This window comes from Diabrotica virgifera, chromosome 6 (genome assembly GCF_917563875.1).
Source record: "Diabrotica virgifera virgifera chromosome 6, PGI_DIABVI_V3a".
NCBI classification, from domain to species: domain Eukaryota; kingdom Metazoa; phylum Arthropoda; class Insecta; order Coleoptera; family Chrysomelidae; genus Diabrotica; species Diabrotica virgifera.
Window position 1 is genome coordinate 12,449,808 of NC_065448.1, and position 16,139 is coordinate 12,465,946.

Genomic DNA, 16,139 nt, shown 5'->3' on the forward strand with positions numbered 1-16,139 from the left:
GTCGTGGCCAAATATGTGGACCGAATCTATCTATCCATTTATTTCTAAATTTTATGTTGAGGTTGTTCTTAACATCACGTCAAAAGTAAGCAGGAGATCCGTCCAATTGGAGCCACATGTTTGTTCGCACGCTAAGTGGAAGGTTTTAAGAAGGATCCAAAAAACTTTGGGAAATTTAAAAAAGATGCTCTATTCAGATTTTTCAAAAAAATATGGATCGATAACGTACTCGCTCAGAATACTGCCCCAAACATTAACACTTCATCGGTGTTGGTGATCAACAGTAAAATGTTTGTTTACTGTATCATAATAAAATGAAAGCTATGTCTATTAACTAGACGATTATTATGAAAAGTAGGTAGATTTGTCTGCACCTACACAATACATTCTTAAAAAAAAATCAGGATCTTCTCCAAATTCTTAAGTCTACAAACGAAAAGTTAAACGTTCCTGTTCTGTCTAATGTTGGTGTAGTTTTATACGGATGATAGTGGTTTTTCTTATGTATTCTACATACACTCGTTTGACTGATTTCCAATTGACTCGATATTTTTCACGTACTAGTATTTGGGTTTTCCGTAACAGAAAGCAGGACATCAAGTTCGTTGACGTTATTAAAAATAAATGGTTTATTTTTATTTAACTTTTCGTACCTATGCAACATTACCAGTAGCAAGGAATCTATCGAGAAATCTCTCAAAAACGTCCTTTTTTGGGTGTCTTTTATCAGGATACCTTTAAGCGTAAACTTTAGAAGCTAAGAGACAATTTTAAAAATACTCCCCAATGAAAAGTAGAATGTCTACTCTTTCATAGATATCGTGATTATTCATTTTTAGGAACAATTAAATTTGAATGTAATTGGCTCTGCCAAAGCCATTTTTAAGTAAAAAAAAATTTGAATATCATACACCGATGTTTACAGTTTTGATAGTTACCAGACCGTACTGTCATAAACTGACAATGTCATACAATGACATTAATTAACTACATCTTTTGTTTTAAAATCGATTTACAGATTAAGAATTTAAATAATTGTAAATTACGCAAAAACTATGATACCTATTATAGGACATCCATATACCATTCGAAAGAGGTAAATTTGTTTAGTATAATTATTTATTAATATACATAGTGTTCCATTTAAAATAAGCATCATAGGACACATTGAATACTCCACTAATGAAATTGTAAATTTTGAACAACCTGTAGACAAATGTGTAATAATTAATCATGGAATACATTCAACCAATATCCAACTATTTAGATGTAAAAGTAATGTTTTTATAATTTCGTAAATAACTTGAGAATAAGCATTCTTTTAAAACTTTACATTTTAGAGAAAGTCAACACAATTGAGAACACTCTGTACATAGGTATAGGGAAGCCTTATGAAACTATACCTTATTTTTTGCGGACAATTAAAAAATTCAATAAAATACAGGGTATTCCGTAAGAAAAAATATAACTTTGATACGCCGCTATTTATTGAGACACCCTGTATATTTCAAAATAATTTTAGAATGTAGCTTTTATCAACTTACAAACTATACAATTTAAATTTTTTTCAGATCTTTTACCATTTCGCTGTAATCTTCCGTCGCGTTAGTGGTGACTCACCCTGTATACAGTATAAATAATAAGGTTAACAAAAAACTTCAAGGTCACTTGCACCGCATAAACGAACCACTGTTGTCTCTTCTCACGATTTTAGATAACTCAGTATTACTATACACTCTCTGATGATTTCTAATGAAAATGAAACTAGTGTGGGTGTTTATGGCGCTGTCTGAATAGACTGAAATATACGGAATGGGACGTTTCGGCGTCGCCGTTTCGGCGTGGCCATTTCGGCGTGGCCGTTTGGGCGTAGAGCCGTTTCGGCGTAGGCCGTTTCGGCGTAGGCCGTTTCGGCGTCGGCCATTTCGGCGTCAGAAATTGTATTTTAGTTGACTAAATACCTACATTGAGGTTTATTGGTCAGGCAATTTTTTGGAAAAAAATCTTTTAATATAGTTATTTAAATACATTGGAGTTCATTGGTCACACAATTTTAACATTAATGGTCAAGTAGAAAAATAAACTAAATATATTTCTTTTATAAACATTTTGTTATATTTTATTCTGCAAATACCTATATTGGATTTTTTATTAATGCATATTAATAATAATTGCTGTTCTCTTAATTGTCCCAGAGCTAATTAGATGATAACTGACATTTTTCAACTTTAATTAGACATATATTATATGGTATATAGACGGAGAATTTTAATATTGTTAAAATATCTTTTTTAAGCAAAAATATTTGCAGAATGTATATTTTAAAAAAAAATTAAATTATACAATATTTTCTTGAAAGGAATCTGCTTTTAAAATATTTACCATTAGTTAGTATAATAATAGTTATCCCTATATTTATTGCAGTTTCTTCGAAAATTTAAATACAAAATTCTATAAATCACATAATAATGTTATTAACATTTCCTCGAAAACTTAGGTAAAACTTCAGGTAAATTATGGCCCTCCCTGCGGTCGGGCCATAAACTTTACCTTCAGGATTAAATGTACTACTTCAGTCCCGCGGTATATAATGTACTATTATTAGGAAATACCTCGACGAACAAATTATATCTTCTATCAGCCCAAGCCAAAAACAAGCAGTGAATGTCACACCTACCGTAATAAATAGATATATTTTATTATTGGTCTGTCAATGCCAAAATCAGGATAAACAAAAAGGTATTTTCATTTATGGTTCCAATCCATATGATTTTCACCATTACTTTGCATTGTGCGATATATTTGCAACCTTTTGTAAATCAAAAATAATTCCATTATTATAAAGAATTCCAACAAAAGCCGGCCCTTTACGCAACTTGTTTCTCGGTGAGATATTTTATATTTATTGAAAGTCAACATAAATGCTTAATTTTATTTTTTTTCAAAATAATGTCTTACTAATAGACTCCAATGTAGGTATTTAGTCAACTAAAATAAAATCTCTGACGCCGAAATGGCCGACGCCGAAACGGCCTACGCCGAAACGGCTCTACGCCCAAACGGCCACGCCGAAATGGCCACGCCGAAACGGCGACGCCGAAATGTCCTAGACCCTGAAATATAATACGTCTCTTCATTTCGTTTCACGGCGAATTCTCTTTACCTTAAGTTTATCGTTTTAAACTTCTCTGATGTACATGCTTCTTTTTGTCAATTTAATATAAATTACTTGTCCACTGCAGTCAGGATCTGTTCAAAAATATCAGAAGTTGATAATATTGATAATGATGTGGAGAGATCGTAGATACACGTAATGTAACGTATGTTTACCTGGTATCAGCGGATATGTTTAAAACAATTATTGTGGTTGCTATCATTAATTATTATTCTTGTTCTTTATATACATACATTATACGTAAACTATCCAAGTTAAAGTTTCAGTGCATACTTTGCTAACAACTGATTCGTTTCAATCATGTTTTTTAAAAATAAGAGTTTAGTATTTTTGACACAAATGACTTTAGTGCTTTTGGTGTACACTGCAAACTATACTGTGCTCATCTCTGACCGATATATTGATGTTTACGAACTCGTTCCTTTGAATAATAGTGCGGTTTTAGAAAACAATTATACTCTCAACTGTTCTGGAGCAATACCTTTTGAGTGCACAGTGTCAATTACGGATCCTGATTCGAATACTTTCACGAATAATTTTAGTTACAAATATATAGGTGGTAAATTTAAGAACACTACTGGAACATATATGTCCACAACCGCAATCGTAGATTTTAATAACAAGACACATTGGAGTAAATCCAACAGTCTAAACTTTACTGATGGATACTACTATGATGCTACAACTGAGTCTCTAAAGATATGGTTTAAATACGATATTCCATCTTCCATTTTTTATCAAGGTCTTGTTAGTGAAACTGTAGACAGCGACCAAAAGGCTATCCGATTTAGTGCCTGCAACCATACCTACAACCTAAAAATTTTAGACAAATTTGGTCCACAAGAATCCCAAACAGACCAAGAAAACATTTTTGTTCGTAAAGAACTAAAGCCTTTAAGATTTCAATTATTTCATTGTTTCTATTCTTATAAAATCAAAGATGCCAAAACGGCAATCAACAACACATCAGTGAACAAAACGGTTACGATTGTAAATCCAAAACAGAAAACAGCAACTGAAGCTACAACAAAGTTAGTTACAAGTACTACTGACTTAACAACACTAAACACAACCACTGCACGAAGAGCAATCTCCACTACAACCACTCAAAAAGTAACTACAAGTGGAACAAACACAGCGATTTCAAATCAAGATGCCCTTGTACAAGTCGATACAAAATCCAACACAGAATCCACAAAAATGTTGTTAATCATATTAATATCATTGGTAGTAGTTTTGATATTTTTAGCTTTAATTTGTGTGCTGACACAATTTTGCAAGAAAAAAACAGCTTCTGGCGGACCATCCACTACGTTTTCCGAAACGTCAAATTGAAATCTGAAAGATCTTATTACTGATGGTTATATAGAGGTGCTTGGATTAAAAAAAAATTATAATAGGCCAGGGTAATAAGGCAAAAATATATCCTGTTCATGACACTTCAACAGCCAAGGTACCTACTGAAGCGTTTTTTCGACAGGTAATATCTATACGAACAAATTGTAACAATTTCCTGCGTAGGATCTGGCGGCCGATTTTATTTATAAAAAATTTAGTGTCAAAAGGCCTTTTTTTCTTTTTTTTTTTTCAAATCAATGGAACACATTAAGAGCACACAGTAGCGATCAACAGGTAGCAACAAATTTATATTGCGGTCCAATATTGCGAAAGTTCTGCGAACTTTCAAAAGTGAGGCAACAGTGCGTCGGTAATTCGACACTGACAGTGACGTTTATACTATCAAAAACAATAATTTTTATACACATAGGCTCGAAATGTTGCAAAGTCAGTGACGTTCGATTTCTTGTTATAAAAAAATCGATTTTTAGTAGTTCAAATGTGACACAAAATCTTGGCACGGGATAAAAAAGTTTATTTGAAGAAAGTATATTTTTTTGTCTTTCTTAATGGCAGTACAGGCTCCTTTTTTCAATATTTTATTTAGTTATAGAGTAATTTCCACATACTTACATATTTCTGAAATTGGGCTCTGTACCGCCATTCTTTATTATATTACGAATATGTGTGCCAAATATCTCGACAAAATATTCAAAATTAGAGCCGCAATCTTGGAACGCGTTTGTTGCTACCTGTTGATCGCTACTGTTTGCTCTTAAAACTTATGGTTTTTTTAGTACAATCATCTTTAAGATAAAGATAAAGAGAGAGCATGGATAAAGCTTTAAAATGGCGTACTATAAAGGTTGATATACTCATTTATTGTTAATATAATTGCGAAAAAAGGTCGAAATTGCAAAAAAAAATAATTTCGCAATAACTATTGTACAAATTAGTGTACAGCTTTAAAATTTTTGTCAGATAAGGGTTCTTTGGTGCTTAATATGTGATAAAAATTTCAAAATGATTCATTCAATTGTTTAGGTTTTTTCAAATTGTTTATCCCAGACAGCTTGTTTTGCAATAACATAAGTCAGAAAAAATTTATTCTAGAACCATTCTATTAGTGTCACATGAAAGAATATGAGCTAAACTTTCAAATCGGTTTAAAAAAAGTGAATATAAAATTCATTTATTAGTAATAAATAATTATGCAAAAGTATTGTCAATTTTTCCTTTAAGTAAATTTTTGAATAACTTTTTTCAAAGAAAAAAAATATTTTTTACCCTGTTTTAGGTACATAACTACCAAGTAATGTTATGTCTATAATAATTGATAAAAAATTGTAATTAATATAATATATAATTTATTATATAAAAAAATAAAAAGTTTTTAAGGAAAAATTGACGATACTTTTGCATAATTATTTATTACTAATAAATGCATTTTGTTCAACTTTTTAAACCAATTTGAAAATTTAGCCCATGCTCTTCCATTTGACACCTGTAGAATGATTCTAACATCATTTTTTCCTGACTTATACAGGGTGAGGCAGATAAAGGGCCTATTAGAAATATCTCGAGAACTAAAGCTAAGAGAATCTTGAAAATTGGAATACAGGGGTTTTGAGGTATGAACTATTTAATGAAAATATTTTCTTCTCTGCTGCTTCCGGTTATACCGGAAGTTGATTGTAACTTCGTTTTTTTAAATGGGACACCCTGTATATTTTTACATTTTTTGATTTTCCTCGATTTCTTCTTTCTTAAAATATAAGGTTTTGTAATATTATACAGGGTAGGTTAAAAGATATTTACGTTTTCTTATTAATTTCGTAGCAATATTAACACCCTGTAGGATTGTAGTACATTGGTATAATAAATTCTATTAATGTGCAAATGATTTTTAATATAGTCTACTATTGTTAAGAGTTATTGGTATAGTTAAACTTTTCATTTTAGTATACAGGGTTGGTCGAAACTCGGAATGAGTATTTTCTGAGTTTTCTTAAATGGAACACCCTGTATTTTAGTATTGTAATGAAATGTTATTTTATGGTACTTTTTAATTTCTTAAGCATTCCCTATACCTAACTTCTTTAATTTGTGAGTTATTGGTGATTAAAACCAAACATTAATTGCAACACAAAATAGGTGAAATTGTATTAGGTTGGCCGTGAAAATATTCAGTCACAAATAATTTTTTGGAAATAAATACATATTAATCTATACTGATACTTAAAATTGCCAATAGTGGTTGAGGTATCAAAATACCATCGAAGTTAAGATTGTTGGTGCGATTAACAATTAAGCACAAACTAAAGCAGTTAGGTATAGGGAATGCTAGTACCATGAAATATAATTTCATTACAATACTAAAATATAGGGTGTTCCATTTAAGAAAACTCAGAAAATACTCATTCCGAGTTTCGACCCACCCTGTATACTAAAATTAAAAATTTAGCTACACTAATAATTGTTAACAATAGTAGACTATACTAAAAATCATTTGAACATAAATAGAGTTTATTATGTCAAACTACTACAATCCTACAGGGTGGGAATATTGCTACGAAATTAATAAGAAAACGTAATTATCTTTTAACCTACCCTGTATATTATTATAAAACCTTATATTTTAAGAAAGAAGAAATCGAGGAGAATCCATAAATGTAAAAATATACAGGGTGTCCCATTTAAAAAAACGAAGTTATAAGCAACTTCCGGTATAACCGGAAGTACCAAATAGATGAAAATATTTTCATTAAATAGATCAGTCTTCAAAACCCCCTTATTCCTATTTTCATAATTCAATTGTCTTTAGTTCTCGAGATATTTCTAATAGGCCCTTTATCTGCCTCACCCTATATATTATTGCAAAAAAAGCTCTCTGGGAAAAACAATTTGAATAAAATTTAAACAAGTGAATAAGTCGCTCTGAAATTTTTGTCACGCACAAAAGAACTTTATTTGACAAAAATGTCAAAGCTGTACACTAATTTTTACCATGATTATTGCGAAATTAATTTTTTTGCAATTTCGACCTTTTTCACGATTATATTAACAATAAATGAGTATATCAAACTTTGTAATACGCCATTTAATAGCTTTTTCCATGCTCTCCAAGACGTTTGTACTAAAAAAACCATAGATTTCAATGTTTTCCAGTGATTTGAAAAAAAAGGAAACAAAGGCCGTTTTTGACATTAAATTGTTTATAAATAAAATCGGCCACCAGATCCTACGCAGGAAATTGTTACAATTTGTTCTTATAGGTACATATTACTTTTCGAAAAAACTCTTCAGATTGTTGATGTGTCATGGATGAAGATTATTACTCTGGACTATAAGTACCTAGCTCTGGTGCAGTTGGAAGTAGTAGAGTTTTAAATAGACATAGGCAACGACTAAGCTTGTACAATATTTCTAAAAAATTATACAAGATAAAATGTTTGTTTTAATACCTTTAATAATGTATTTTGGTTTATAATAAAAGTTTCTTTTTTGCTTTTTTAACATTTAAATGCATTATTTACATTATTTTACAGTGAGGACGTTTAAGTTGGAATAAATTCATTTTCTCGAGAATGTGCGATTCTGGAGACAAATCCCGATACAGGTCGATTTTCAACGAAAACTTTTCGTTTATAAATTTGCAAAAGTCTGTGTGTTATTGCGTTGCCGCTCCTGCAATACTTAGAGCAGCTGTATCGATGGATTCTTTTGTAGTTTTGCCTTCTGAATCCAAATCTGAAAACGGCATTTCGATATATCTAACCGTCTTCGAGATAATCGACCTCAAAATCTAAAATGTGACGTCACAATCCGGTTATCTCCTACAGACGCACTAAACGTCAGCTCAAATGGTTGATTAGGAAGTAGGCTACTTTTTTTTAAATCTCGATTTGCCAAGCATAGGTTATTTATATTTGAGTTTGACACTTCGTGAATGTCAAACTAAATTTTAAATTAAATATTAATAAAACATCAATGACATTTTATAGTGAATTTAATTATTATATAAAATAAATAAGATGTTAAAAAATACAATTTGAGTATAAATATTTTAAAAGCAATAATTTATTAACAGTTTTAAAAAGGTTTATATCAGTATAAATACGGCCTCCCCTTTATGATAAATGGACTGTTCCATTTGCTATAATTTATGTATACCTAGTCGTTCCCTAAACTCGACACAACTGGCTAGTGCTTGTAGAAGGTAATTTTTTTGTTTTTTGAGAATTTTGCCGAAATTGGCAAAATTACTAATTATTTACTAATAAAAAAAATACCAAGTTTCTTGTAAAAGGTATATATTAAAATACCCTAAATAAGGGTCACAATACAAAACGTTTTCGGATTAAGGAATCCATCATCAGTGTTTAAAAGCCCTAAAATTAAGTATAACCTAATTAAATGAGATAAAAGTTAAAATTGACAGAGGTTTTCAAGAACAAGAGGTCATACTTACAAAATTTGCATGCCTGAGCCACCAAAATGTATCGGGTAAAAACCCTTTAAATGTAAATAATAAGGATGTTTTACATATTTATATAAAATTCATTGGATGGTATAGATAAACCTGGATGTTACCCAGGGCAACACAGGACTCTCTCCACGTGGTTGGAACTTTTTTTGGAGAAAACCTCACATATTGGATTTCAATGGCCAACTGACAAGTGAATTCAAGAGCAACCCAAAATGACATCAAGAACTGTCAATGTAACCTAGTTGTAATATTACTTCAGCCACAACATTAAAGATTAATTTAAATGTTTTAAGATAAAAAACAGTATCAAATTTACAAATAGTAAAATAAAAGATGTTCACAAAATATGAAAGATTTTATTCTAAAAATAATGCATTAATTAAGTATTCAAAATAGGGAAATGAAATGTTTACGTTACAGGAAGTTATGCAGTCAACAATACCAATAGGTGTTGTATTGGTGGTATAAAATTGTCAATACGATTAGACAAATAATGGTAAAGGCCTTATACTAGGAACACAAAATAGTATGTAATGTGTACATATGTGTACGATTTTTAGAGTATTGATGAAATGATAATTGTTTAATGACTGATAACTTTCTTGGTAGTCGACCCCACATAAATTGTATAATGATAGAAAAAGTGATATGATAATTGTAAAAATACTGTTTTGTTTTTATCTGATTTTTATCTTAAAATGAGACTAAAGTAACTTGATGAAACTGAGTCCTCCAGAGACCTGACATCAAATTGGTTAAAAATGAAATGGTTGTAAAATATGGGGGGGAGTAGGACGGTATGAGAAGTCTGACAGAGTATGTTGTGATATTGGACCATGGAAGATGTGTAGTGTGTTGTTATGAAATAATAGTTATCTAATCTATAAGCTATGAGATGAGGCTAAGAAGACAGGTGGCTGGAATGAGACTCAAGTCTGATGGATGTGGTTGTATATGTGATGTAGGAGCTAAATTTTGGAAAATTAAAGCTGGTGTGAAATAATGAGGATGTAAGAGGATGAGGTACAAATGAATATTACAGAGTTAAAGTAAGATGTTGCTTATCGAGTATTTTTACAATTATCATATCACTTTTTCTATCATTATACAATTTATGTGGGGTCGACTACCAAGAAAGTTATCAGTCATTAAACAATTGTCATTTCATCAATACTCTAAAAATCGTACACATATGTACACATTACATACTATTTTGTGTTCCTAGTATAAGGCCTTTACCATTATTTGTCTAATCGTATTGACAATTTTATACCACCAATACAACACCTATTGGCATTGTTGACTGCATAACTTCCTGTAACGTAAACATTTCATTTCCCTATTTTGAATACTTAATTAATGCATTATTTTTAGAATAAAATCTTTCATATTTTGTGAACATCTTTTATTTTACTATTTGTAAATTTGATACTGTTTTTTATCTTAAAACATTTAAATTAATCTTTAATGTTGTGGCTGAAGTAATATTACAACTAGGTTACATTGACAGTTCTTGATGTCATTTTGGGTTGCTCTTGAATTCACTTGTCAGTTGGCCATTGAAATCCAATATGTGAGGTTTTCTCCAAAAAAAGTTCCAACCACGTGGAGAGAGTCCTGTGTTGCCCTGGGTAACATCCAGGTTTATCTATACCATCCAATGAATTTTATATAAATATGTAAAACATCCTTATTATTTACATTTAAAGGGTTTTTACCCGATACATTTTGGTGGCTCAGGCATGCAAATTTTGTAAGTATGACCTCTTGTTCTTGAAAACCTCTGTCAATTTTAACTTTTATCTCATTTAATTAGGTTATACTTAATTTTAGGGCTTTTAAACACTGATGATCAATTCCTTAATCCGAAAACGTTTTGTATTGTGACCCTTATTTAGGGTATTTTAATATATACCTTTTACAAGAAACTTGGTATTTTTGTGATTTATGGTATACAGCCAGCTACAGGAAGTTTATTTTCCTCCTGGATTTTATTTACTAATAATTATTAACTATTTAGAAATTATTTTTTTGTCGGATTGGCAAAATTATTGACTAAAATCACTAGCCAGTATTGTGTCTGTGTACATCCTTCTAATAAAAAAAAATATTTGAAGATTTTTCTCAAATTATGGATACCAAGAACATTTTCATTTATAACTCTTTTATTTTTAATTTGACAAATAAAAGTTATTCTTCATAAAAAGCTCTTCTTGTTCTAAGATTTATGATGCAACCGTGTCCCAAAAGTAGGGGAACGGTCGAATATTTTGCGAACTAAACATCGGATGGAAAAACTGAAAAATACGTGTTCAATCATTTTCAAAAATCTATCCAATGACACCAAACACCAACTCCCACTACACCCCCTGGAGGTGGGGTGGGGGGTAACTTTAAAATCTTAAATGGAAACCCCTAGTTTTTCTTGCAGATTTGCATTCGTTACGTAAAAGTAAGCAACTTTTATGCAAGACATTTTTTCTAACTGTGGAGAGATGGCGCTATAATTGGGAAAAACGATTTATCCTGATACCATAGGTAAATTATAGAAGCGGTCTAATATCTCGAGAAATACACTTCCAAATAAGAAACCAAAAAACAGGTTTTTAATATTTTTCGAAAACCTATCGATAAACACTAAACATGACCCTCCAACCCACCCATGTAGGTGGGGAGGTGGGGTGGGGGTAACTTTAAAATCTTAAATAGCAACCCCCACTTTTTATTGCAGATTCGAATTCGTCATGGAAAATTAAGCAACATTTATTCGAAACATTTTTTAAAAATGCTGATAGATTGCGCTAATAAATCGTATTTTTCCAATTAAAGCGCCATCTATCAACAACTCTAAAAAATGTTTCGAATAAATGTTGCTTAGTTTTTCATGACAAATCCGAATCTGTAATAAAAAGTGGGGGTTGCTATTTAATATTTTAAAGTTACACCCCACCCCACCTCCAGGGGGGTGGGTTGGAGGGTGATGTTTAGTGTAATTCGAATAGTTTTCGAAAAGTATTAAAAAAATTTGTTTGGTTTCTCATTTGGAAGTGTATTTCTCGAGATATTAGACCGTTTCTATAATTTACCCATGGTATCAGGATAAATCGTTTTTCCCAATTATAGCGCCATCTATCCACAGTTCGAAAAAATGTCTTGAATAAAAGATGCTTACTTTTACGTAACGATTCCAAATCTGCAAGAAAATATAGGGGTTTCCATTTGAGATTTTAAAGTTACCCCCCACCCTACCTCCAGGGGGTGTGTGGAGGTTGGTGTTTGGTGTCATTGGATAGATTTTCGAAAATGATTGAACACGTATTTTTCAGTTTTTCGATCCGATTTTCAGTTCGCGAAATATTCGACCGTTTCACTACTTTTGGGACACCTTGTATAAAATTTTAATAATTTTATACGAGGTATATAAAAAATATGAATTTCGATCAAGAGTAAACTACCTTTATAGTTCATAACATTTAAATTAGAATGATATAATTGCACATTAAAACATAATTATTAATTCTAAACTACTTTTCATAATAGAAATTTTCCATATTATGAATTAAAATACGTAAATATACAAAGTTTTCGTTATGACAATGCTCGCATTTTCAGCTTGTTATTTTTAAATTAGAATTTTTTGGCAATATGTACCATATTAGAGACGTCAATAAATTGGGCGTTGGCGCCAATGTGTTTTAATTGCATTCATTTTTTTCGAATCCTGAGAAAACTAATAAGTATTTTTGAAAAGATTAAACGCAGCATGAAAGATTGCATTATTACCGAGAGCCAAAAGCCCCTTAGAATGATCAAAAAGTTTCTTTTGAATGAGATATTTAAAATTAAAAATCACACTAAATTTTCTCCTTTTTTCACCCATGTAACTTATTAAAATAAAGATTGTAGACGTTTTCAGGGACTTTCTGCCCTCAAAAATAATGCAATCTTTAATTCTGCACTTAAATTTTTCAAAAATACTTATTTGTTTTTTCAGGATTCAAAAAAAAATGAATGCATTTAAAACACATTGGCGCAAATTTGAGCATACTCCGTTAAGTTGGACACATGTGGGAAACTTTTTTGTTATTAATTTTACGAAAAAAAGTTATTCTTCATAAAAGGTTCTGCATGGTCTGAAACCACCACAAGATTCAACCATCAGATATCAAATGTTATCAATATTATACGAGGTATGTAAAAAAAATATGAATCTATGTAATCTACAGATCTCATGTATACCTACACCATTTTTTTAAATTTTTTATGAGCTATATTTTTGCTAAGAATATTTTTTCGCTAAAATACTTTTTGAGTTATCTCTGAAAAACCGTCCAAAAACATGTTTTATTTTGTTAAACATGAACATATTCACTCGCAAAAATTCGAAAAGTATTGACTTAGTGCAAAAATCTATACAACAAAAGTTACTTAGAATTAGTAATTTTATCCAATTGCGGACTTATTTTGAACGTATTTTTTTCATCTTCGGGAGCGAGGTCTTCCCCTCCATTTTTGTAAAATGAAGGGGATGTAGAATTGTAAACTATTTTTTATAATAATAGACAATTTCAACTACCTATTCCCAAATTTTCATCCTTCCTTTATTTTTTTTGGGATCAGATTGTTCTTTGATCGTGCTAAAAGGGAGTATATAAACAACCTTTATTTTAGTCTTGGCCCAAAGATGCTCTTCTAGCGGTAGCAACGAGATTTCTAGGAGAGATAGAACTGACAGATATAGAGAGAAAGGTATGTATCGACATGTGCCAAATCTTCCACATGTCCACTCAAAATTTGTCCAACGAATACATGCTCAGACTAAATCGGCACAACTACGTTACGCCCACTTCCTACCTCGAGATGATCAGCACGTTCAAGACTTTCCTCACTAAACAGAGAACGTAAGTATAATAGATCAAATCGCACCTCCGCTCAAATAGTGTCACAACTCAAAAAAAAAACAAAAAACGGTTTTATTGCACCAACAGTTTAATAAAACTACAAAATCGTATCTCAAAAAGTGTTACGTTTATAGTTCAAGTATTGACCTTAGATGACACTAGAGTCATTATATGATTAACCAAAATCAACGGTGCACCGAACATAAATAGTGTCACATTTCGACTTGTGCAAGACATTCGTCCATCTAAGATGTGTATAAAGCGTCGTTTGTCGAGTTAAGACAGTATATGTGAATACTTTATTCAAAACAATCTGCGTATGACCTCAAGAAAAGAGACACATTATCACTTATTTTTCTTTTTTTTTGCAGTATTTTTGTTTAATGTTGTTCCTTGTATTTAAAGTTACATCATTAAAAGTATAAATCTGTTAACCATATAATAATAATGATATTATATTCTGTACTTCAAGAGCCACTTTTGACAAATAATATTTTGTAAATTTTTCGTTATTTTATCTGTATAGTGTTACAACTCAAAAAAAAATTCTTTTAAGTATTGTTAGAAGAATTAATACTCTATTTTTTAGAGCTTCAAAAACCTTTGTAACTGACTAAAATAGTTATTATAGTCTAGTAAAATAAAATTACACTACATGTAAATCAAAATGTGAATTCGTACAGGTTGAAACAAATTTTAAATTAAAGTAGGTACAAACGATATTTTCAAGAAAGTATCCAAATCATACAAGAGGATCATTGTTTAAATAATTAAAAAGTGGTAATTTTTGCAAAAAAATTACTTTTTTAACTGCTGAGGTCATTCAATTACTAATGAAGGTATATAGGATTATTTTCTGCAAAGTTGAAGGGTAAATCTTTCACATAAGACTTACTAAATCAAATTTGACCCCCTATTTATTTAAATAATTATACATAAAACTTTAAAAATAAATTTGCAAAAAATTATTTTTAGCGTTTTAAATAAGCACTATAAAATATCTTATTTTACAGGAGAAGTTGCGCTATGCCATCAGTATTAATAAAAAAAAAATTGGTCCAAAATTATTTAATATATTTTGAGATATTTAATTTGTTTATTAAATGTTACTCTATTTTCAATTGCAAAAACGCGGTTGTTGCCAAAGAAATATTCACCTGTATTAAATCTTATTATTTTTATGTTTATATATATTTTCGATAAATGTATTGATAAATTCAAATTTCAATTAAACTTCCCCCTAAAATGGCATTTGAAAATTATTCAAATTTGTTTATAACTTGTTTTTTTTAATAACGTCGCGGGGATTAAATATTTTGAAATTCCGTTTCGATAATTGGGTTCCTGGGAATTTTTCACTAATTAATAAATTTTTTGGTCTTTTTTCCTCTTCTTTTCTTTCTTGGAGTTATATTACTACGGGCCCTTTTAGGGTTAAGTTTCATTAAGAATGTCGAATCTCTAAGTTATAGATTCTAGACCTAGAAGTATTAAGATTGGTTTAAAATCACTTAAATAAAATGTGGCTACTTACTGAGTTACAGGGTGTCCTATTTAAAAATTTAAAAATTATTTTTACCACGTACTTTCAAACTATTTGACGTATCCTTATCATACTTGGCAGAAAGTGTGGTTACTATACAGTCTACTAAATTGTGATAAATAAAAGATTTTAGCTACTACCAGAGGCGTACGACAGGGGATAGTTAATGGTTGACCCTTCCCAAATTCTACGCCACTGAGGGAATTACTATTTTAGTGAATTTTTTCCATTCTCCAATACTTTCTATGTAAATAATATACTCTTTACTGGTAAAGATTAAGTCATTAGTTTTCGAGATATTGGACGTTTAAAATGAAACGGCATAGTTATTTTGATTCATTCATTCATTTATTTTAAACTTCCAATATCTCTCAAACTGATGACTTTATCGATACCAATAAAGTTATTTACAAATAAAGTATTGGATAATCGAAAAATTTCGCTAAAATAGTAATTCACTCAGTGGCGTAGAATTTAGGAAGGGTCAATCATTCACTATCCCCTATCGTACGCCTCTAGCACTAGCTAGAAACGTTCATTAATCACAATTTAGTAGGGTGAATAATACCCACACTTTCTGCCAAGTATGATAAGGATACGTCAAATAGTTTTAAAGTACTTGGTAACAATAATTTTTAAATTTTTAAATAAAACACCCTGTAACTCAGTAAGTAGCCACATTTTATTTAGGAG

General features: G+C 30.6%; 1 protein-coding gene across 1 annotated transcript in view; it reads left to right on the forward strand.

Moving 5' to 3' along the window:
• Positions 1 to 16,139, forward strand: part of LOC114332199 (dynein axonemal heavy chain 7) — a 251,128-nt gene that overhangs the window by 135,344 nt on the left and 99,645 nt on the right. Inside the window, exon 39 of the mRNA XM_028281947.2 lies at positions 13,674 to 13,903. Within this exon, the coding sequence (XP_028137748.2) occupies positions 13,674 to 13,903 (230 nt within the window). The remainder of the gene's footprint in view (positions 1 to 13,673; positions 13,904 to 16,139) is intronic.